Source organism: Apus apus, chromosome 17 (genome assembly GCF_020740795.1).
Source record: "Apus apus isolate bApuApu2 chromosome 17, bApuApu2.pri.cur, whole genome shotgun sequence".
Lineage (NCBI taxonomy): Eukaryota > Metazoa > Chordata > Aves > Apodiformes > Apodidae > Apus > Apus apus.
Window position 1 is genome coordinate 5848636 of NC_067298.1, and position 24437 is coordinate 5873072.

Consider the following 24437-nt stretch of genomic DNA (forward strand, 5'->3'; position numbering starts at 1 on the left):
AAAATCTGTGCATCCAGCACAAAGACATTTAACAGCAGGTGTAATTTAGAAAAAAAGTTTACATTTACCTATACTGATGCACAAAAGTGACTGTGGCAACTACCTTTGTCTCTAAGTAAAGCAACACCTCAAATACTCATGCATGTATCTGGCACTTTAAAAGGATCAGTTTAACAAAGCTGAAAAAAGCCAAGACAAATTTGTCAGAAATAATTTAAACTGAGAGTTATGAAGGATAATTAGGAACCATTTAACAATATTTTATCAACATTTTTGAAAGCCACAATCCCACAGTAAAACTAAAAAGTCCAGTTTTGAGTGTAAGTTAAAACAGAAGTAAAAATTCACATTAAATGAAGAGAAGGTGTGCCTTTTGGTAATTAAAACTAGTCCACTGCTTGTTAAAGACAGTGAAATTGCCAGTGATATTGCAGGCAAGGCAGATGTGTTAAATAAATATTGCCATTCCTTATTCAGTGATATAATCATACCATATGATAACTACGAAATACTTTCCATTCTAACACTAGAAAACATTCTAACACTACTGAAATTAAATACGTTTAAATTAGCAGGTCTGGACAACTTTCTGACTGCTACTGCTGATTTTGCAAAAGGCTGGAAGCAGGGATTAAGTGCCAGTGCAATAGCAGAAAGCTCATGTGGTGCCAATGCCTAAAAAGGGTAGAGAGAACAAACCAAGTTATCACAGGACCCCAGACAGACTTTGATTTCAGACAGAAAAACAGAGCAGCTCAATTAAAATAAAAGCAGTGCAATACAACCAGTGCCAAACACCACAAGTTTATGAGTTCTAAATCTTATCAAACAACTGTGAATTTTTTTAAAGTACAAATTTGACTGATAAAAGTAGTGCCTGTGACACAGACCACTTGGTACTTCAACTGGATACAAAATGCTTTATTGGTTTTCTAACAAAAACTAGATTAATGTTAGAGAAACAGACCCCATATTAAAGATATTAGGAATAGACTCCAAATGGAACAGAAACTGAGGAATTACTTGCAATAGGATGAGTTACCAGCTCAAGCAGAGACTAATTCTGGCTATTTTGTTAACAGCCTGAAAGAAAACTAAAAAACCATTACTGATAGACTGTAAACTACACCACATTTGGTGCAGGGTCCAATACTAAAGAGGACAGACCACTCGTCCAGAACAATATGGAATGCTTGGTAAATAAGCAAAATTATGCATATCAATAGGCACAAAACCAAGGCTGCATACGTAGGAGCAAAAATGAAGGTTGGACTTGGAGGATGAGGATGCTATTTTAGAAAGTAGGTACTGTTGATCATCAGCTGAACAAAGCCTGGCCACTTAAAGCAGTGGCTAAAAGATCTAATGTGATCCTTTGTTGCACTAAGAACAGAACATAGAATAGAAAGTCAAAATTATTCTGAAATGTAGCAATGCACAACTGTTCCTGGGATATTTTGCGGGGTTTGGAGATTTGTAATTTTACAGTGATCCTGAAGCACTGGAGAAAGCTAAGAGGAAAACCAAGAAAAAGATCAGAGGGTTGGAAAATATGCTTCTAGTGACTCAAGGTGCTCAAACTGTTTACTTAACCAAAGAGATGGTGGAAAGGGAATGTTAGTAGCTACAACAGACCAGAAATTTGATCGACGTGCTCTTAAATCTAGGAGACAAAAGATGTAAAGGTTCCAAGGGCTGTAAATCAGATACTGCAAAAATTCTCACTAACACAGAATGCCCATTTTTAGCTGTGAAGGTAAATAATCACTGAAACAACCTATCAAAGGCAGTACAAATATTTTCAAACCAACATCAAATGTCCTTCTCACAGAATGTAACTTGAGGCAGGGGCTCGTTTAGGGGGACTCTGGTTTGTGTCCTGCAGGATGTCTGATTAACCAGTCACAAGGGTCACCTATGGCCTTGAAAAACTGGGAATCAAACAGCTTGAACATGATGGGAGGGGGCAGAAGGTGGAGAAGAGTGTCTCACAGGCCAGGTTGATTGGGGAGGAAGAGGGTCTTACCTGTCACACTTTTAACAGAGTAGAGAGAAGGAAGGACTGAAATAGAGAGGCCATGAGAAGCCTGCCCTTGTGAAGGGGGAGAACAACCAAGGCACATCACAACAGCTGTTCTGCAGCAGCAGGGATGGAGAATCATGTTTGAGATGTCACAGAAAGAGCTGGCTGGACAGAGTGAGTTGCCTGGACAAGAAAAAGGAGAAGACAGGGAAGAACACAAGGAACATGCCATTATGAGTGACAGGGTAAATGGGTATGTTGAGAATGATGAAGCAGAGAAGCCAAGGAGCTCTGGCTTTTCCCAGCCAAACAGCAAGCTGTGAAGGGAGAGAGGAAGGTTCGAAAGACAGAAACCAAGGGATGGGGAAGGTAAAGTGGAGAAAACACTGAAAAGAGATTATAAAGGTGCAAACACCACTGAGGGAGGAAACGTGTCCTCCCTCCTGGGACATGGGCAGCTTAGACATATACAACCTACAGGAAACAGAAAACACAGACCCAGGGTCAGGGAGGCCAAGGAAGGACAAGGAAGAGAGAGAAACTCTTACTACAGGTGTAACAGAAGTCGGCACAAAAGACAAACATTGCCACCAGAAGAGGACAAGAGACACCCATCAGCACATCCAGTTCAGGATCGTGTATCCAAACTCCACTCCCCAAACCACCAGAAGTTCCTCTTATGCCCTGACGTGCTGCAAAGCCCATGTCTGCAAGCAAAGCCCAGAGCCTCAGGAAAGGGCTGTTCAGCCCTTACACTAAAAGAGGGGATTGCAGAGAGGATCTCGGGTATCCCATTCCTTCTCAGTTGCTAAATGTTCCCTACTTATAGCCACCACAGAGCATTTATCTCCATGCTGACCCCTTTGACAGATTGCATTTAGCTGATTGAGAGCACATGCCTTGAAGAGATTTATGGAATCACTGGAGCCTCCTATTGCACTGGGGTATCTGTAAACAGGTTGAAAAAATGAAAACATCTGTTCAAGAAGAAGCCACACTGTGCTCCAGGAAGAGGGCACAGCTGGACAACCAAAGATGCAAAGCTTTTACAATTATGTGGACGTTTCTGCTGAATTTATCATGTTCACAGAGCCCTTCTCATCTCCTGCCCTTTTCTCTGCAATGCTTTGACGTGGAGAGATACCTACCAATGAGGTGGATGAGGCCTTGCTCATCTGGGCCAAGACTCTGGCTTCTCCAAAGGCCGTAGCGAGAACCCACAGGACAGGAAAGAGCAACGGAAGGATGGGTAGGACACCATTCACCTGAGAAAAAAATGGTAATTACCAGCAAGCAGAGACAACAAGAAGTCAGACCTCTCACATGACATCTTCTCCATTAGTGAGAGAGAGGATGGGTAAAAAGCAATGGGAGGAAGGAAGGAGATGCTTGCACTGTAAGCAGTGCAACACAAGGAGCAGCACAGGAGGGGAGATACACCCACCCTTCAGGGTTTGTAATGAATCACAGAATGGTTTGGGTTGGAAGGGACCTTAAAAATCATCTAGTTCCAACTTCCCTGTATGGGCAGGGACACCTCCCACTAGATCAGGTTGCTCAGAGCCCCATCCAAGGCTCCACTGAGAGCTCCTGGGTCCACAGCACACATGGCCATGCCCAGGATGCTGTCATAGGATGAAGCAAGTCACTTAGGGAGGAAATCAGTCCCAGTAGTGCTCTGGGGAGGTGCAGTGGAGCTCAAAGCTCTCCTTTACCTGTAGCTGAAGAAGACTGTACTGCCAAGAAGCAATTCCAGGGGCTTTGAAAATGAAGCGCACGGCATTGGTGATGAGGAAGCCAGCCTGCAATCCAGAGATGACAGTCAGCTCCCTGCCACTACTTATAGGAAAGGAATTTTCACTGCCTTGTAACCTTCTCAGCCTTGGAAAGGTCTGAAAGATATACTTGGTCTGCTGCAGCAGTTCCTCCCTCCACTCACAGGGCCAGATGGCTCAGCATCTTTGCTCCTCTGAACTACCCAAGGTACACACTGAGTCAGCTGCGTGAGCTGGGGCCTGGCCACAATTTCCTGTTGATGGCTGCAAATTCTTCACCTTTATTGACAAAGCATGGCTATATTCAACAACAAAGGCTTGAAATGAGACCTACCAGTACAATAGGGACAGCATATTTCAGCATCACTGACTGTACAGTGAATCTCTCATTATCCAGAGCTGTCACAGGACGTGACAAAGCCATTTCCAGACACCACCTGAAAAATGGAAAACTTGAGATTTCAGCAACCAAGACCCTGACCCTGCACTTTCTTTGATGTAAACCTCCAACAGACCTCATTAGAACACTGAGTTCACGCTATGCTATGAGGGGATGACCTTCAAAAGAGAAGCCAAGCTCTACAATAACAAGCCTTGCCCTTGCCATGGTAAATTTGCAGTGGCATTGAGCAAACTCCCCAGGTCTCCTTACTCACTTAACAGGAAGGCTCCATCACCCCAATACGTGCTGAAACTCCTACAGGACATTCAGATATCCACATCTCCACTTGACCAAAAGGTGTCATATCACTGATTACACCAAATGCATTAAGTCTGTGACCTCCCTGCATCATTCAAATTTAGTTGGAAAGCAATGAATTGAACAGTAATACTTGGCATATATGTGGGTTTATATATTAGCCTAACCTGACAGTTGGGGAGGACAACAGAAGACAGAGAGTGACAGACATATTTCCAGGTAACAGAGAAGACACAGCACAGCATATTTAAAAAATCCTGCCTTGGACTGGTAAGGCTCACTCTTCGCAGACACAAGGCAGCAAAAAGGACATAAACAAGCTGTGCACTGTATTTAACCCACCTGACATTATCAATTATTGGGGTCTTCAAGACACGGAAGAGACGGTACAGCTGAGGGTTCTGAGGTCCTTTCTTCACTTCTCCTCTTGGGGAGGGAGGAGGTGAAAAAGGTGGAAACAGATCTCCTGGCTCCAGAACAATATGCTCATCATCCTAGAAAAAAAGGCAGAAAGCCCAAAGGCTGCACAGTCAGGGCCTGGGTGGAATCCTGCTGGGAGGGACTGGACGTTTAGTCCAGCAGGATCCCTCCCACTGCAAGTGACACAATGTGTGTTTATCACAGTTCCCTCTCTCAGCTCTCAAAAATTCATTAGCTAAACTAGCTAAAATGAAATGCTTGTGTTCAAGCATGTCTACTTATTTAATGAAATTTCACATTTGGAGTTAAAGTTACAATAAAAACCAACAAAGGTAAAGCTCAGGCCTTAAACTTTTCCCAGTCTTCTCCAAGCAGCAAAATCTTTTATAGATCTTGTAACTGATTTATGAATATGCTTCTATTCCAGGCATTTTATATTGTTATTTCATGACAAATTAGTAAGAAGGTCAAAGCAGACAAACTTTATTTCTCCACATATAAACCAGGACAAAGTAGAGGGGTTGTTCTACTGGATAGATCCACTCCATTTATATTTAACAGCATGTTACAATTCCTCCATGACCTGGAAGAGTTGGAAATGTGGTGTTTTGGTACCACATTAGTGCCTCCTGTCCACTGGTTTTGGGAGTTCATAGAGAAGATGCAGTCTGTCTAATGAAGCACTGTCCTTGACTGAACTGGAATTTCAAACTCTTTTCAAGGTCAGAAGAAATCCACCACTCCAAATATCTGTACACTGGGAATTAGAGCATTAGCAAGAAAATTCTGGGAAATATATTGTTACAGGCCAGGGAAATAAGACAAGCAAGTTACCTTAATCCCTCTCAGAGAAGCAAACGACTCCTGGCCTGGCCTCAAAGCAATGACATCTCCCTCTACTAAAAGGCTCACAGGCAGATTGACAAGATGACCATCCCTGTAGGCCCAATGAAGGGACCAGGATGGGGCATAAGGCATGTGGAGGTCAGGGTACATGGAGTCTGGCCATTTCACCTCTTTGCCAAGTGTATCTGAAAGCACAAAGTATAAAAGAATTGAGTGATAACAATTCTGGAGAGGCCAACGGTACATCAATTTATATCCTGTCATGGCTATAGATCTTCCAGTGCTAAGCTCAGTCCACTCCCATGATCTTTCACCATCTCTCTCTTTCTCCTTGATGTTTTTTTCCCCTCTCTCTCCACCCAGTATTAACAACTAAATGCAGTCATTTTATAACCTTAAGTACAAACCTGTTCAATGGAAAAACCTCCATAAAACTGCTGCACTGAAATGAACTGCTCCTCAGGTTCAAAAAGCCCCTGTTGAGATGATGCTCACACACACCAATTGATTTCCTTCTGTTCTACGTTTTGGTACAACCCCACATATCTTTCTCTTATCATCTGCTGCAAGGCAGGTATTTTTGTAAGATACTGAGGATCTGAATGACTCCAAAGCACAGACAAAACAGACGCCTACCTGATAACACAGCTTGGAAGCTCAGGGCCACAAGACAGCTCAAAATAACTACTCTACAGGACAACCATGAGTAGGACACAATTCCCACAGCCTGTTGCTGTGTAACACAGGAGAAGGCTAGTAAGCTCAATTAGTAACATATGTGACAGGGTTCAGACAAAAAAATCCAATGGGAGGAAAAGAGAAATGTAACCAGATGAATGAGACCTCACCATTTATCTTATCAATGATTGTCTGAAGTCTCCTCTCCACCTCTCGGCACTTCAGCCTCTCTTGACGCCCAATCATGAAGAGATCCAAGAGGAGAAGGAAAAAGAGTGCCAGTGCATTAACTATCTCAGCACCTTGGCTTTGCACAGCAAAACAGAAGAAAACAGAAAACAGATGAGGTTTGAGTAAATCAGCAGAACACACTGCCAGCCACCCACAGAGATAAATGTGCACCTGCTTGGTTGTTTATTCCTACATCCCACATTTATGGCTTAAAAAGAAAAGCTGGGGAGCTATAATCACACTTCTTCTTTAGAATAATGCTACCAGAGAAGTCTGAAAGGACCCATCTCAACTAAAAATTACCCATACGAGTACAGTCAAGGCATGCTATGGCACATGTGACAGCACAGTAACTTCTCTTATGAGCCACTGACTTCTCCAATTTCAAAATCCTTCCCAACTATGAAAATGCCTTAGGATTTCTCAAGATCTAGGAATGCTGTAGAAAAGAAATAAATATCTCAGTCTCTCCATAGTACACTCTATGGGTCTTTCAGGAGCAGAATTAAGTTGGCTGAAGTTCTGGGAGAGAGACTGGTAGGGGCAGAATTACCACTGTGAGATTGCTAATGTCTAGATAGAACCAAGGACAACACATTAGCCACACACAGTGTAGAAAACCTATAAAACTACCAACTTGCTTCAGTTAACCAGCATAGGATGTTTTGCTTACCTCCCCTGTGGCTGGCTCCCATAGCAGCACAGCAGCAACAGCACTGCCAGAAGCATCAGAGATGCACCAGGCCAGTGGAAACAGGAGCAACGGTTACCATGGTACAGAAAACTGCTCCTCCACACCTCCTACAAAAGGAGAGCAGCAGACAGTCAGTATTCATGAGACACAGAGCCAGACATTTGAAAAAGCAGAGTGAGAAAGGGTGAAGGCAGCAGTCGACACCCCAGAGTGAACACAACTTTGTAAAACCCCTGAAAATGACACCTTGCATCCCAGATCAGTTGTGTGAACACTAAAGCACTGAGGGTTGCTCAGCTGGAGGGTCTGGGTGAACACTCTCTGCTTTACTCTTGCTTGGAAGAATGAAAAGGCTTCAGTGCCAGGCTGCCCCCTTGTCACCAACCAAGAAAGGAACACTTTCAACACTTCAGTATTGTGCATAACTAGCACTTTGTATTCAGCACACACACCAGACAAATATGTTGGACAAGGGGAGATTGCTGAGCTTTATGGTTCCTTCTCTCCACCTGATACAGACACCCTAGGCACACTGCCATTAGCAGCTCTTGAAGCCCTTAGATCCTTCAGAGATGAAGCTAAGCTTCTGAAAAGCTCCAGAATCCAGAAGAGAAGTGTTGAGAGAAACATAACCTTAAGTAATTACTTTGGTCCCAAGGACTTGGGACATTCTGCAGCAGCAGTCTGGGAGGGAATGCAGTCAGCTTCTGTTTAATCTTCAGCTTTACTTTGAGAAGGGGAGACTGAGTGCCCAACCTGTTTGGTTTCTCACCTTCCATGAAGTCACTTTCTTCCGTTCCTTCTGGTGCCCCTCCAGCAGTGCTGACAACTGGTCTCTCAGGATCGTGAGGGCTTTCTTTGTGGTAAGGCCCAAACTTGAGGTCATCTCATCCTGAGGTGCCAGAAAAACAAACTGTTAAGTACTTTCCTATTTTCTTTTTAGGCTTTTTCCTGGTGGCTGATCGAGCACGCTGCCCTGCACTCAGCATCACCAGTCTGATTCTCCATTTTCCTGAAGTCATCTTCCCTTCTGTGAACTTCAGACTGCTGGCTGGAATTAGAGCACCTAGATAACATCAGGTAAACAAACCGGTTCTGACTGTAAGGGATAAATTCTTTATCAAAGCACAATGCCAAGTCATTTCTGTGAAACAAGATTCTAATCTGCAGGGGCTGGGGACAATACAAAGGGAGGCTGCTCAGCTCAGAGGTTGCACAGGCTTGAACTGGTATTGGCTTGTAGAGACAACAGAGCACAGTTATGGTAGAGTTTTAATGATACAAGCTGGATTTTGCTATGTTAGTAACAACTATGTAGTAGAGCATCTGCTAAACAAGAGTGGTCTGATCTCCACAACTGCTTATTATGAATTTTTGCTTACAAATCCTGCCTCTGTGGCTACTGTGACACAGAAACCACCAGATGTAAGTGCTAGGCCATCAATCAGTTCAGAGACACAACTCCAGCACCAACTCCTCCTTTTACAGAGCGCTGAGCTGTGTGAATATACAGGGCTATGGGGTCAGAGTCCAGACCACTGCTCCCTCATGCTTCAGCAGAGACAGCAGCCTGAAAGCCAGGAGTGTCCCATCCATCCATCTATTTATCTATCTCATGAGAGCTAGTAACAAGAAAGTGGGGTAAACAATTGCACTTCTGGGAGAACACAAGCACTTACCTTCCTTTCAAATTACAGAGACTGCTGTGAGGGGCTGTGGGTACCAGATCATTGAAAGTGAATCAAAGAGGAAAAGCAAGCAGGGGGGCATGAGAGGGCTACAGCAGATATCATGGTACTGATCAATGAAAATTCTCATTTTCATTTCATGTTTGAATACAAATACCCACAAGATATATAGTGCAAGGGGTATCCTGCACATCAGAAATGCTCAGGTGTATTATACTCTGTACAGAGTTCAGAATAACTGCACAAAAAGTAAGCAGGAGGCTTTCCCCTCAAGTCCTCACCAGTGGTGGACACAGCCCAGCAAATACAGCTCAGGCAGGAGCTGCAGTTCTTCCTGCTATTGCAGTCGCAAGCTCTTCCCAGCCCTGCCAAATGCACCGTGGTCTGAGGCTGCAGCAGCTCTGCTCTTCAGGAGCTGAATGCACACACACCCAGTTCTGCCACTGCAGCTCAGTTATCAGCTGCACTTTTCTTCCTGTTCCTTAACTGAGTGGTTTTGTGATGAACATTTACGAACACTAATCTTGGACTTTGGACTCATTTGCATTGATGGTCCAATCCAAAACGTAATATAGCAGACAGACACTCTTTAAACTACCATCTACCACAGACACTCCCTACCTATCAGGGACAATTTGAAACAGCAAATTCTAGCCAGGCAGAGACTAGCAATGCTGCTTTAGCTGCACTTTTACAGGACTAAAAATAATCCTGCTGTAGTTTTCATTCTGTGTCAGTTTTAGGAATAGAGGAAGCAGTTCTGTGCCGTTCTTGGAAGCAGCCCAGGTAACATCAGCACAGGACTAAACACAGGAGTCTCTCAAAGGCTCCCAGAGGAGAAGATGGCAGGCAGAAAAGCTGGCAGCAGATGTGCTACTGCACCACAGGAGTGCTGCAAACAGGAGTGCCTGCAAGCAACACGGAGCAAGGAACACAAGGCTTCTCTCTCTGCTGACTTCTGGCTGTGTGGGGCACAGCAAAGGACCCACACCACCACCCAGCCTCTCCAGAACAGGGAAAACAGATAAATAAAAGACATGGAATTAAAGGCTGCAATAACAAAAAGGACTTTGAAAAGAAAAGTCTGTTTAAACACCGAGCTGGTTCCAATGAACATATCAAGAGCTTCAGAAGAAATGAGAGGAAAGCTGCACTTAATGCCAACACCTGCCAGCACACGCTGCCTGGACAGGGAAACTGCCACGGCACAGCAGGCAGCCAACAGGAAAAGGCAGAAAAACCAGAGGTAATAAAATAAGGTTCCTGAAATACTTGCACACCTGCTCCAGTCTTTACACAGGATGTTTTGCTGCAGTATCAGTCCAGGAAGGTTTCTGTAGCAGGTGAGAAAGGACAAGTGCAGAGTGTGTGGCAGGGCCAGGGAGGAAGAACAGCAAGAAGGGCAGGGATTGTTAAACACCCATCCTGACACATAGAGCATGGAGTATTCGGCAAAGCAGGCAGAGCCAACCTGGTAAACACTGTAATAACATGAGTGAAAGGCTGCCTGCAGTGACTCGGATAACCTACTGCTGGTGAGCATCAAGGAAAAGAGCTTGGAGCCCAGGAATGAAAGGGACAGGAGAGAAGAGCCACCCTGAGCTCCTGGCAAGGGGCAGCTGTGGGTTTTCAGAACAAGAACTGTCCTGCTAAGTCATCAACTGCTAATGAGGCATTTTTCAAATGCCCTAAAGTGAACCTTTCTGTATGGCAAACCTAGGTGCTCTTAAGCTGTCCCAGAGGGATCTTCCCAGCCTTTCATGAGCTTGAGTGCTCTTCCTGACATGAAACAGGAGGTGAGCACCCTGGGGTGAAGAAGCCATTCACCGGAGGTGCCAGTTCATTAATAAAAACCTCAACATTCACATATTTGCTCTGTAAAGTTGCATTCCAAGCATAATCCGCTAATTTTCAGGTCAAAACAAAAACAGCAAGACACCTTCCCACCCAGCTGCCTTAGCACAGGGTTTCCTCTGAAGAACAAAACCAAAACCAAGAAAAAAGAAAAATCAGACATTAAATGCCATGTTACAGTGAAAGCAAACCCCTGGTGGGTATCAGGAGGCATTTTAAAAGGTTATACTTTCATTTTGCCCATGCCTAAAGGAAAAAATGTCCCAAAGAGAATAAGCAGTTGCTTCCTCCTTTGTCCCAAGAGGCTGGCGAGCACCAGAGCCTCGAAGTGCACTTACAACTCCTCCCAAGCTGACCCCTGCCCTGGCTGAAGACAGGGAGACACGGGATGGTGGCAACTTTCTGCCTTGCAGACATTAATGTGTCTCACTTGGAGCTGCAACCTGCAGGATGGCTGCTAAGGAAAAAGCACACAGTGCAGCAGGTCTTTTTTGTACGTGTGATTTCATTTTCTAGAGGAAATGAATGCACTGAAGTGTGGACTGGACAGACAGATGAAGAGATGCATGAACAGGCTCCTCTTTTCTCCACTTTCAGTAAATATCCTACATGTTAAATTACTGCTTAGCTTGCTTGCAAATGTCATGGAAATATGATATGATATGATATGATATGTAGTGGTGTATCACATGTGCCAAACGTTTTTTTAAATAATACTAGAGCACAAATACATTCTTTGCTTTTAAGAAGTCACCCTTCCAGCTACTCCTGTAGGCACCGAGTTGGTTCAACTCCGCAAAGTGGGTTGAATCATCCTCCATCCTCTGTGGGTTCAGTCCCTTGCAGAGTAAGGGCTTCTCACCAAGACTGCTGCACACTTCAGTGTAACTGCCTGTCCGAAGATTGTTTAAACAAAGGCAGGAATAGAAAACAGAAGATTTGCTAGAAGCTTCAGTCTTCACAGATTCAGTTCCACCCCTTGGATTCAGTGGTAGAGAAACCCTTACGAGGCAGCTGTCAGATTGTTTCCCTTTCCAGGCTGCACACACTAGGCCCCTTTTTTAACACTTCTACTCAATTGCTTTTCAGATTTAGACAGTTGGAAGCAGGCAAGTGGGCAGCAGAAATGTTTGTCCTTTTTCTGAGACCTATTTTGCATTCCTTAGCAGAAACAAGAAGGCAGTTTTTAATTTAACAATGACATTTTGCACGCTATTAATCTACTTCAGGGATTACACCTCCTGAAATATAAGCAGGATTCACAGTTTCAAAAACACATGAGGAGTAACCCCACCAAATATATTTGCATTTAGAACTGTAATCAGATTCTGGATTAGGATAAGGCACAATATGACCCATAGTGGTGATTTTTGGGTCTCATCAGAGGATGGCAGACATCATATGCATGACAGCATACAATTTCTTGGGGCAACACTTCTTCCAGCAGGCTAGTGCTAGAGAGGGATTTATTTGTTCTAAATCAAATCATACATCAGGATGCTACACAGCTCTGCCCAACTGCAGCTGCTTGGTGCTCAGGCTGCTTGAAATGGCATCTTCATGCTACAGAGGGATAGAGATGTAGCCAGCAAAGCCAATGAACAGGCCACTCTGGACAAGTATTTCCCTTTACTTCCTACATTCTTGGTCCCAATGATGCTTTTTGCCTTTCTTAGAGTTCACCTGGTTCCTTTTCAGTAGACATCTGATCCCTGACTCCTAGAAAGAGTGCTTCTCTAGTGATCCAGACTGCTTGAAGCCTCCACCTTAATACGTTCCTACTCCATAGGATGATCTTTTGATTAGGACTCTGGACTATCTCTCAGGACAGATTCTGTTCTTCCTTCTGCAGCAGATTTCTGCATGGCAGTGTGAAAAGCAGATACTCCTCTGCACCTTAGTTTCTCATCTCTTTAATGGCAATACCAACTCCCCACCTACTGTAGACATTGAGAAGATTATAATATTCACCAACCCACCTGAACACTACTGGAAGGCACAGAAAAAAGAAACATGTTGATACCTGCACAGTTCAGGCAACTCCATCAAGAAGCTTTAAAACTGGACATGCCAGGAAAGGTACCAGAAGGCACAACGAACACAGCTGTTAAACTTGGTTTTAACACCACCTGAGGTCAGCTTGGCAGCCATGGCTCAGCTGTTGCTGATCTCAAATCAAATGAAACAAGCAAAGTCTTCAGCACAGCAGTGCCCAAATTAATGGACAGAGCAATAGTCAACACCTGTCTCCATCCTCCATCTGCAGCAACAGAATGAAAGGCAGCCTAGACCTCTCCCTGCCCCTGGACAAAAGAGCCTCCCAGCTTGGTAACTGGGTGCCTGCAGGGGCTCCAATGTGGACCCCGGCTTTGAAGCTCAGTGCAGCTCATGGCTAACAGGGCCTGCAGACTTACACTGCAGAGACACAGCTGAAGGAGCACAGATCTCCAAGAGATCTGGCCAAAGCAATGCTACTCAGCCATCTCAATCACCACTGCATTTTGGTATGAACAGAGTCCATTTTAATCCAGATGAGATTCAGATTTTACATCCCCATAAAGCACAGAGTAAGATGCCAATGAGCACAATCAGCTTTTCCACATGGGTAATGCAAAGCTTGGGGCTTTGCTTTCTCCCTCAGCCAGTAGCAGCTCAATGGCAGAGAGAGGCAACTGCTCCCCAGGTAACAGCTCAGTTTTGAATCCTACATTCCCTAGTCTGTCTCTTCAGACCTGTTTGCAGCAGCAAATCCCCAACCATAGTTACCTGCCCCACCAGGCTGCTGGCAGGGTGAGGGAGTGTTTACGCAATGCTTTGAAGCTTACCTGTACTATGCAATTACTGAGCTCTAATTACTGTAATTTATCCAGTTACAATATTCCTCCAAGTTCAGAGAGCAGTTAAGGATCCATACTTATTCTGGCTTCAACACACAGGATACTACTTTATGCCAATGCAGAGCTTACTCCAGAGGATGCTAATCCCCTCTCAGAGGGCCAGTAAGGCTCAGAAATCCACAGAACTTCAGCACATCTTTCCCCCATTAATTTCCTTCTGATCCCCACTTCTGTATCTGAAGACTTCTGAGACTAAAACCATGATACAGCCTAGCAGGTGTGAGACATTTCAAAGGGATAAGGAGATTCAACAACCACAGATAAAAGCACACAGAAGAAAAAGGCAAATTTAAGTTATAAGGCAGAGGGACATCAAAGCAGGAGTCAGTAGCTAAAATCATGTTTGGCCCCTCCTGTTGGTTCTAGGGTTAAATCTGCAGTTTAAAACAGAGCTTTTCCCCCATCACCTCCAACACTAAGCCATTCTCTAGCTAAAACAATAATTCAGTGTTTCATGTCCTGCCGTAACCTCTTTCCCCAAAACCTCAAAGCTCTTGATGCACCATCACATCAGGCAGGATGCAGGTTGGGGAGGCAAAGAGGGAAAGCCATTTTGAATTGAAATGGAGAGAAACTTACTTTGTGGCTTTTGCCTTGGTGGGGGATCCAGAGATCCGACTGCTTGAAGATCATTTGGGCTAAATTCCTGTGCCACTGCCCCAGCAACTTGCACTGCTGCTGCCCTCCAAAAATGAGAGAGCAAAGAGGGAGACAGAGCAAGACTGTGCAGAGCCCAGCGCTGCAGAGAGTGAGACAGAAGCAGCAGAGTGAAGCACCAGTCTGCTGATTAATTCAGCCTGTTTCCAGTCACGCTGCAGATCCAGCAAGGAGGCGGTGGATGGGGGTGGGGGATGAGGAATGGAAAGGCAGGGGAAGGCAGAGAGAGAAGAAAGTTTGCTCAGGATAGCACCAGATGTCTGTAAGAATGGTCCATTCATCAGATGGAGCCGACACAGCCAGAATCCCTGGGTCCCCTGCATATGCATGCACAGTAAGAGCTGATGCTGACAGACAGGGGTCTGTAGAAAAGCAGATGGCAAATTAGACAGGACAAAGTGCTATAAAATACACTACAGGGAATGGAACACCTGAGTAGGCAAGGAAAAAGACTAGGCTGAGACAGAGAGACCCAGGAATACTAACTGCTCTACATAAATCTAAGCGAGTTTTCCAGATGACTTCACAGCTTTGGCTTCTAGCTCAATTTAAAAATACAAGTATTTACTATTTAAACAACTTGAAATGGTTACAGGTTAAGTGTTCCCTCCATCTTCTCTTTTTTACAGAGAAGGCAGCAGGGACCCCTCTTGGCATCCAATATCCATACATCCACAATCTAAACCAAAAGGTGCACATAAATTCTTTATTGTCACATGCCATACCTGGGGCTCCCTGTTTACTTACACATGAGCAGTGGCACAGGTAAGGCACAGGATTAGTGTAGACAGAGAAGGGCAGGGTAGAACAACAGGTAATGGGATAAAAAGGCCTTTGGAAGTGAAGAAGGAATGAACCTTCTCTCTAATTCTCATCTTTTAGAGGAATGCTTCCTTCTCATGATTGGAGGGAAGCACCTTTATAAGTGGGTTTTTATATAGCTCCTACTTCAGTGCTGTCCTAGTTCTGTCTGAGGCTTCCCAGTTCTGCAAAGCCATCACTAAACCAATTACTTTCATTCCACATAGAATGGAGTAAAGAACTGGCCCAGCCCAGAACCATGTCGATAGCTTGCCAAGGATTACAGCCGTTTTGTATAGACTGGGACAGGCACTGGAAAGGCTTCCAGCCTCAGCACACCATGTAGATTTGAAGACTATGTACAGGTGTCAGGATTCACCTGCCATTCCTGGCCAAGCTCTTCATTTCCTTTCCTTCCTCTTCCTGGGATTCAGATGCCCATACTCTGTGTTTAAATCCAGAAGTGCAGATATTAAGAGGTCTCTGTATTTAGACACTCCTGAAGGAACTCATCATCACCTGTGTCAGCACCCAGTTGCACACTAGAATGCAATCTTACAAAGCTCTTAAAGCCAAAGTTGAAGGGAAGTAGACACTGCATTTTAATGTCACTTCAGGAGAAAGCAAGGGAGAAAGAGGAACGACATCCTTCATCCTTCTGTAGGGCATTTTGTTACATAGACAACAATTTTAAGCCACAGAAAGGAACAACATGTCCTAATGGCACAATTTTTCCTTCTTTCTTTCCTCTTTTCCTGCTAAGAAACTACTCACCTACTCTATTCAACACAAAGAAAAAAAGTAAGGAGACAAAAGAAAGGATCAACGACAATGACATGGGGTTAGAAGGAGCAAACCCTCACACAACATATCTGTTCCAGCCCCTTCCTATCTTAGTCCTTGCTGAGCTGTTTCCCATGGCTCTGCACCTTCTGGAGATTCAAATGAATGTGGACAAACCAATGTGCTGGTGACAGTGCAATACCAGGAATAACTCTTGAGTTTCATGCAGTTAAGAGGTCCCAACACAACTTCCTCTCAGCCCTGAAACTCCAACTTTGTTTGTGAAAAACACATGTAAAGTGATCAAATTGTCTCTTGTTTACTGTTGAGAGACCTTGCTCTGAAGAGTTTTGTGCTGGGCAGTAATTTGTGCTATGTAGCTTCCTTCTGATAACAGCTGGTATCATAAATTGCATCTGGATAAGCATTTGTGCATGAAATAACTGAATGAAAGTGCAGAAGCTGTAAACTTGAGATCTGAAGATAAAAGTGTTGGTTGAAATAAAAGGCTGAGTTTAAAGGCAGGGACTGAGACCAATGCAAAACCTGCAGCAGTGGAAAAAGGATCAGGTTGTGAAAAGCCCTTGGAAGAAGAGCTGAGGTTTTAGAGAACAGCAGGGAATAAAAACGGAGATACAGTTGTTGGCAAGGTGAGAAGCAGCAAAGGACTTGGGCTACTTTTCAGTCCAAGGTAGGACTGCAGCTCTGGTTAGGCATCCTGGAACAACATGGCTCAGGACCAACAGTGCTGTGACTGCAGCAATGTGGAGTTCAGCACAGGCTCCCCAAATAATTTCTGGGTTCCAGCCAGAAGGGACAGTGCTGTATCCAGGCTGCAACAATAACAGAGATCAGTTGTTATTGGTAACTGTGCTATGGATGATGGCAATAATTTTTAATAGAAGGTGCTCCTGCAAATACAGCCTAAGTCAAACTCAGGAGCCTAACACTGTCCTGTTGCCATCAATGCTGCCATCTGTCTTGGTATTTGCTGAGTGGGTCTTGGAGCAGAAATTCTGGCACCTTTCACAAGTATTAAATTCACTTCAGAAACACACAGAAAATTTAAAAGTCAGGAGAAAAGGGTAAAGAAAAAGATATCAGCACATTTAATTTAAGAAGGTTTTGGCACTGCTCCTAAAGTACTCTGCCTTTCTCTGCAGTGTCTGGCTTCTGGCAAATATTGGTAGGCAGTCTAGCTTACACCTGACACACTGATCCTCAGCCATTTCTGAAAACGGAACTGTATTAGCTGACTGGAGCCAGAGGACAAGTCTCTCATCTTCTGAGTGACAGATGTCTGTGCTGCAGCAGAGCTCTGAGCATGTCTTCTGTTCCAGGAGTGCTAACTCTTCATCACACACATATATTAAAGAGATTGCTTTTATCTAGATCTGGGACTGATGTTTCCACCTGGGTTCATTTTATTTTTAGCATTTTAAGAAAAAACCTATCACATCAAATTTCCTGCTGAGGTGACATAGCAGGTTAATTTGTTCCCTTATCAGCAAGTTCTTCACTTTGGAAAGGAAGATGGATTCCACCTTAAAGTGGATGAAAGAAGGATCTGCAGTATTGAATAAAAATAGGAGTGAACATCTTAACACCAAATGATATGCTGCTAACAAGAACAAAACTGTGGTCTTTCCTCAACATCATAAAATGCAGCAGTATGTATCAATTACATATTTTAATTCCCATTGAAAAGAGTGTGCTGATTTTTGCCTTCAATTTTAATCCCCATTCAGAAAGGAGAAAGAAAAAGACTTCAGTAAATCAGGAGAGGAGACTATTAGTCCAGAACACTGTGATACCCTGCAATCTCCTTGTGCAGGACACTATCCTTCTAGGCCTTTTAAAGGTCTGTTACAATACTGTCCCCTCTGCTGCCTGTCCAGCAATTTGATAGGCTCCTCCTGCATTCTACAGTGAAGAATGTCCTGAGAGAAAGAGATGAACCAAAGGCAGTGTCCTGCAGTGAAAGTGCCCACACTGTGTTCTGCTGTGCCTGCAGCAATGCCAGTGCTGGTGCTCTCAGCCCCTGCTCAGAACACACCCCATCACAGAATGGTAATTGCATCATCTCTTACCATGATCAATACCAGATTAGCCCATGATGTCATTAACAAGAGAATAAATAGATAATTATCCTCATTGGAATGTTACCTCTGTAGTAATACAGCAATTTGATATTAAAAAAACCTAGTTCAAGCAAGTCCTCTGAGCATAGCTGTGGTGAGAGGTTCAGGCATGAGTAAACACAGACCCTCCTGGTCTACAGAGCCCAAACCCCAGCAAATAAGAGGGCTAGTAGGCAAGTGCTAGAGCTGGTGTGAAAAACTGAGTACCTTTTAAGTCACTTACAGTCTTCTACTAATCTTTTAAAGCAGCTCTGGGTCTAGGTGATCATCTCACAGGTACTTTGCACTAATGAACAAAACCACTTCTTGGTGCTGGAAGCCCTGTAACCAAAACAGCATGGAAGGGATGCATGGAGTGTATCAGAGACAGCAACCACCACCTGGCAGACAAGGCTTTCAGTGTGATGGAGAGGGATACCAAAAAGGAAAGCCAAGAATATTCATACTAGAGCCACCTGAGAGCCTGGCATGTATAATGTACTCCACTGGTCTCAAACTGTCTGTCCCATTTCTGACCAGGAGCCAGAATAAGGACCAGTTAGCTTTTTTGAGTGAGAAATACACCTAAAACTCAGGTGGTTGCTGAAACATGGCTAAGATGTGAGAGACGTGACTACTCAGTGATATGATCAAAATAATTTTACTTTGGGAAAGCAGTAACCTGTGCCAAGTTAACAGTCTCCTGTCAGCCACAGCAGATGTCTTTTTAGTTTCTACTGCAGCTATTCATAAATATCTCATTCTCTTCTTTTTCCTTTGAAGCTCAAATCATGGCAAGACAGCAAGAGGCAGACTGCCCCTCCATACAATATCTAGACTTATCTGGCACTTTCTAAATCAGATCTAGAAATAACATCCTGCAGCATACCCTAGAAAGATCTGCAACTGCCCAAGAAATACATACACTTATGATCAGAAACGTGGATTCAGATTATTTAATTACCTTATGTTATTTTAAAAACCTTCTCACTGAATTCAGCCTCTCAAATAAAGCCAAGCTAAGCTTTCAGGGGCCCAAAGCCCTACCTTAACTCTCCAAAAAGACACAGCATAAGTGACAGCAAATACCTGTGTTCCCTCATGATACCTCAGTCTTCCCAGCCTGCAAAGGACTTACCTACTGATACAAGCATGTACATCTCTAGGAATGTCAAGGTGACAGAAATCTCAATTTTGGTATTACCCATGGACTACAACATCACAAAATAACATCAAATGGTGAGTCTTGACCCAAAACAAAGACAATTAAAAGGATTCAATATTTAAGTTCCTTTTCAGGAAACCTACTTGACACTTCTCCTTGAGGTCCATGGCTGTACAGTTCTGTAAGCATGTCCAGCAAAAGGGGACTGCTCCTCAGGGGAGAATGTCTCCTAGGCAGAGATGAGCTTGGCTACACTTTTCACATCACCATCTGTGGAAGCAGAAGGGGAAGCAGTCAGTCTCCTCAATCATTCAGTTTAGGACAAGGAAGTGGTGAAATTCACAAAATTCAAATCAAAGGATTGGTCTTGGTCTTTAGGAGACCTGGGGAGCTGGAAGTGCTTCTGATAGTACATCAACCCTCCTCTTACTCAGAACTGATCACATTAGCTTAAGTCCCCCCCAAAAACTGGCAGCACTAGATCAACAGAGTTCCCTCAGCTCAGAGTATGATTGCAGCCCTGACACACTTTTGGGCAAGCCTCCACAAAAAGCTGACAAAGCACTGGATTCCACCAGGTGTTGCAGCATGCTGTCACCCACGGCTATTTGTCTTGCTGTTCTTATCTACCAGGAGTTTTGTCCCACTAATCTCTAATGGAGCCTGAGGTAATGATTCTTCCATTTGCTGAACAACACATCCAGTCTTTGACAAGGCTGTGCTGCTGGGCTGAGCACAGATCTGACCACCATTAAATTAAATAGGCCAGAAGTCATAAAAACAATTCCAGATTAGCAGGCATCTAGGGGTTTTGTTTGTCTGTTTGTTTGTTTTGGTGGGTTTTGGGGTTCGTTTTTTGGGTTGGGTTTTTTTTCCTCTTTTTTTCTTTTTTTTTTCCTTTTTAACAAACCTGGGACTCTTTCAACAGAATTGAGGTAGGAAGCAGCTCTGGAACTCATATCCTTCTTCTAGCCCATCTTCCCCTTGATCTCCCTTGGCACTGATTTGTTCTCCTTTCACACATGCAAAATGTCTTTTCTGGTTAAAAGGAAGGATTTGTGTACATTGCTCCAGAAGATTCTCTTTTATATAAACACAATGAGATGTTATAAGATTATGCTATGACTGATCTTGGGAATGTCTTTCTGGTGGTTAGTAACTCTTGGTTCTATTTTTTAATATCCCTCATAAACTCATGGCTTGGACATATACTTCTTGTAAATCCAAACAAACAAGGAAGCAGCTAGATCTGCAAACTGATCCAAACCACCCACGCATTTCCTAGATACAACAGGACTGGCTTTTGCCAGCTGGGATTTATGGTCTCTACCATATTGCCTTCTTCAAAGAAGAAAGATTCTGGAGATCTCATTGTGTGGCATTCACACACAGCACTACTCTCCATGATGCTGCATCATTTCAAGGAAAACAAAAGGCATCCAAAGCTTACTGAGAAAGCCTCTGCTGCCCCACATTGAATGTCAGTATCTCCTCTCATGCAGCCAAGTCCTGCACCTGCACTTTGGGTTAGCAAAGAACTGTTGGCAGTACACCAGCCAGCACCTGCAAGTGCCAGTTTTTGGCTGCAGGTGGCTGGCATGAGCCACAGGTCTGGACTCTGCCCTACTTTTCTGTTCTGTGACCCTTGTCAATGTGCACACACCAAGGGAATGAAGCTATTTTCAGTCACCTCATATCCCTGCCAGGCCAATTAGCAATTGTAAAGAGAGGATCAGACAAAGTTACTGGAGCGAAGCTGACAATGAGGGCTGGGAATGGGAAGGAGGAAAATGCAGCTGTGTGCTTGCACAGAGCAGCTTAGAGCCTCAGTATCTTGTCTTTGAGACTGACTTCAAGATAATAAAGGCAGGAGATCATTTTAAGGAGAAAATGGTCACTAATGAGAAAAAAGGCAAAGAAATAAATCCATGATTATACTTTTTACTCCACTCCGACAGAAGATTTATTTGTAGATCTACTGAAGGATTTATGCACTGTGCTCTCACTTGTTCAAACAAACATAAAGTGCCTGAATTTCTCTCTGGATCTGGACTTCAAAAGCATAATTACCCATGACACAACTGGATAACTGGGAAGCCCAAGTCACAAAAGCAGAAGAAGAAAAACCACCCTAGACTGTCTGTGCTAATCCCATGGAGCCCGTATCATTCTCATGGGTGGCTCTGGCTGCAGGGCAGGGCAGATGGGCAGGAGGCAGGATTTGCTGCAGTGCCAGAAGTGACAATCTGGTTTAGGCAGCAAAATGAAATGTGATCATGAATGCAAAACACTCCATTCCTTAACGTTCAAGGCAGATCATCTGCATGCTTAGGAACACCACCCTGAAGTCCTTCAGTGCTAGGAAGGACACTAAAGAGGAAATGGGGTCAAGTTGTGCCAGGAGAGTTTCAAATTGGATATTAGGAAAAACTTCTTCACAGAAAGATTGGTGAGGCACTGGAACAGGCTGCCCAGGGAGGTTGTTGATGCCCCCTCCCTGGAGGTGTTCAAGGCCAGGTTGGATGAGGCTTGTGCAGCCTGGTCTGGTGGGAGGTGTCCCTGCTCATAGCCTGGAGGGTGGAAACTGATGATCTTTAAGGTCCTTTCCAACATTAACCATTCTGTGATTCTATTATTACATACAGATCCTAGAAAATAACTAGCAAAACAGCAAGAACAGATAACTATACAACCTGTATATGCCTGGAAAGAAAAATGTGTTTCAGAAGCTGCAAGTCTTTAGAGAGAAAAATAAATCAACCTAATGATACTATTTTCCCTAAAGTGTTCAATAGCTGATGCTTTCATGTTATTTACTGAAAGTTCCCAACATAGATTACTCTATGAAAATTATGGAGAGTCTGAACATTTCTTGCTGCCAAAAGTGAATTCCTCAAGAACAGGAGCTTGATCTGTCACCAGGAATAGAAACACGGGGGAGCAGATAAAAACCAAAAAAGCAGCTGTCTTGGAGAAAATGGCTCAGATCAGAGCTGATTGGTTTGATCCCACAGAACCACACAGCCTTCCCACTCCTGAGCAGCTGATGTCTGCCTGACAATTAGCAAGACCAAGACATCTGCTGATATATGGGCTTCCAAAGGTGCACCAAGTGCTAGTGTTGGTTGCTTTGAGACCCATTGAGGAAGCTGGCAGCCACACTTCTTGGCTTCAGTATCTGCTTGTGAAAAAACCTGTCAAGATTTGGGCCAGCTAAATATTCTCTGCCTCAACAACTCTGCATTATAGGTAGGGATTTCAATATCTTCTTCAGAGATAAATTGTGAACTAAATTTATTTGTAAAGTAAGTGAGATCTTCTAAATTAGTGTGTATATGTGCCAAGTATTATCAACTCAGTAGAGGTCAAGTATTTGCATGGCTATGAAGAATCTGGAGTGTTCTAAGGACCCCTCCAGCTTCTGTGGAGCGATGAGACATCATCTGCTTCATGGCACAAGGCCTTAAATGACAGCTAAAACATTTTACAGCAAGTGTGTGGAAAAAGTCACTGCAAAAGTGACAGCTATCATGCAACATCGTGATACTGGTTATTATGGTAACCAGGATTTTGTAATTACCTCCATTTAAAAAATTAACAAAATTCTGAAATGCTAGAAAACTACAAAAAGGCAGCAGGCCAAAATAAAATGAAGAAGCTTGTGCTGTATTTGTATGACCTTTTATTTGCTGATGTACTCTGACTCACAGATAAAAGTGCAGCTTTTTCTCTTCAGTTTATAAATAAGGGGGTGTTATATGCAGAGTTGTTTATAGTAAATCTAGGTGAAACCACTCCTACACTAGTGCTTGCCATTTGGAAAGATTTAATAAGTGTCATGCTGACGGGAAGGTGTTTCTGGGAGTTCCCCAAAGCAGGCCCAGCACCTGAAGGCCATCAACAAGATCAGGCTGACACATCCCCCCAAGAGCAAAGCACAGCCCTTACACAGAAAAGGCACTGATCAGATCAGTGGATTGTCTATTTTACTTTCTCACAACAAGCTCCATGACAGTTTTATGATGAACACTTGTATGATTAACTATGTCTAGAAATAGGGCAGTGAGCTGACTCACTCTACTGTGAAAGGAAAACAGAGGGGCTCTCTGCAGCTCCTTAAGAACTTATCTCCACTGTTTTCTCCAGAGTGTTCTGGACAGAATCCAAAGTATCCTATTTAGTGCACAAATGGTCCTGTACATTATCAGGGACGTTAACCCAACCAACCCAAAGCAACCCCTGTTCCCTGTAGGACAATGCTCACTAAGCCCCAGGAGGATTCTTTTTTTTGGCCAACCCAACCCTTTTGGCCAATCCCCAATGGCCTCTGGCCATTCTCCTGGCCAGTCCCACCCAGCTACAGGGGTATATAAACCCCCACAGGATTTGTGTTTCCTCCTGAAGAAGCCTGGTCTCTGCAGTGTCTGCTGTTGCTTCTAGCAGCTAGCTTGGGTAGGACTCTTAACAGAAGCAAAGGTGGCCTCAAAGATACAGAGACTTAAACAGTAGAGCTGTAACATGAAGATTAGAGGAAGGAGGTTTCTTTTCTTGATTCCACCTGCGTAGTAATATTGTTTTTCAACCTAGGCTAAAAGCACTAATATCTTAATCTTCTCATCAGATAAAAAAAAATGTTGGCAATGTTTTTATTTAAAAGGTTGTTGGTTAATGAGAATATTATGTAAAGTGTTTTGATGTGCTTGAGTAAAAGACAAGAAAGGAATATAAAGCACTATAAAAGGTATCTTGCCCAAAACCAGTATAGTGTAGCTATTTATGAGTGGTTGTATTAAGCAGGCTTCTTAGAAAGTGAATCTAGCTTGCTTGCTAGATTATTCAAATTTGCTATATTTGAGCAACTCCTACAGTGTAATGCAGTAGAACAGCTGCTTAGTAAGTTTGTTTACCCAGAAACTTGCCTTTCTAAGGAACCTGAAGCATTTCACAGAGATCAAGCTCTACTGTAACATTGCATCTCATCATGTATGAACTGTCTGTTCAACAAGGAACTTTATTATATGATTTCTGGGGGAAATAATAGCATTTTAGACAAGCAGGCCGCAGCAGCTTTCTTTTCTCAGAAAACGTGAAAAATATGTGCTGCT

The 24437-nt window shown here is 43.6% G+C and overlaps 1 protein-coding gene across 6 annotated transcripts in view; it reads right to left on the bottom strand.

The window, feature by feature from the left end:
• TMEM94 (transmembrane protein 94) overlaps positions 1 to 24437 on the bottom strand; it is a 48368-nt gene that overhangs the window by 22747 nt on the left and 1184 nt on the right. For 3 of the 6 annotated variants that reach the window (XR_007891104.1, XM_051634726.1, XM_051634725.1), the window contains exons 1-9: positions 14386 to 14509; positions 8140 to 8259; positions 7347 to 7474; positions 6613 to 6749; positions 5753 to 5949; positions 4841 to 4992; positions 4133 to 4235; positions 3739 to 3825; positions 3172 to 3288 (exon numbers count right to left, since the gene is read on the bottom strand). Coding sequence is in view for 5 of the 6 variants with exons in the window: in XM_051634726.1 (XP_051490686.1) it covers positions 3172 to 3288; positions 3739 to 3825; positions 4133 to 4235; positions 4841 to 4992; positions 5753 to 5949; positions 6613 to 6749; positions 7347 to 7474; positions 8140 to 8259; positions 14386 to 14439 (1095 nt within the window). In the remaining variant the exon portion in view is untranslated. Of the gene's footprint in view, positions 1 to 3171; positions 3289 to 3738; positions 3826 to 4132; positions 4236 to 4840; positions 4993 to 5752; positions 5950 to 6612; positions 6750 to 7346; positions 7475 to 8139; positions 8260 to 14385; positions 14572 to 19475; positions 19603 to 24437 lie in introns of those variants that run through there. The other 3 variants (XM_051634724.1, XM_051634728.1, XM_051634727.1) reach the window with 3 other exon arrangements.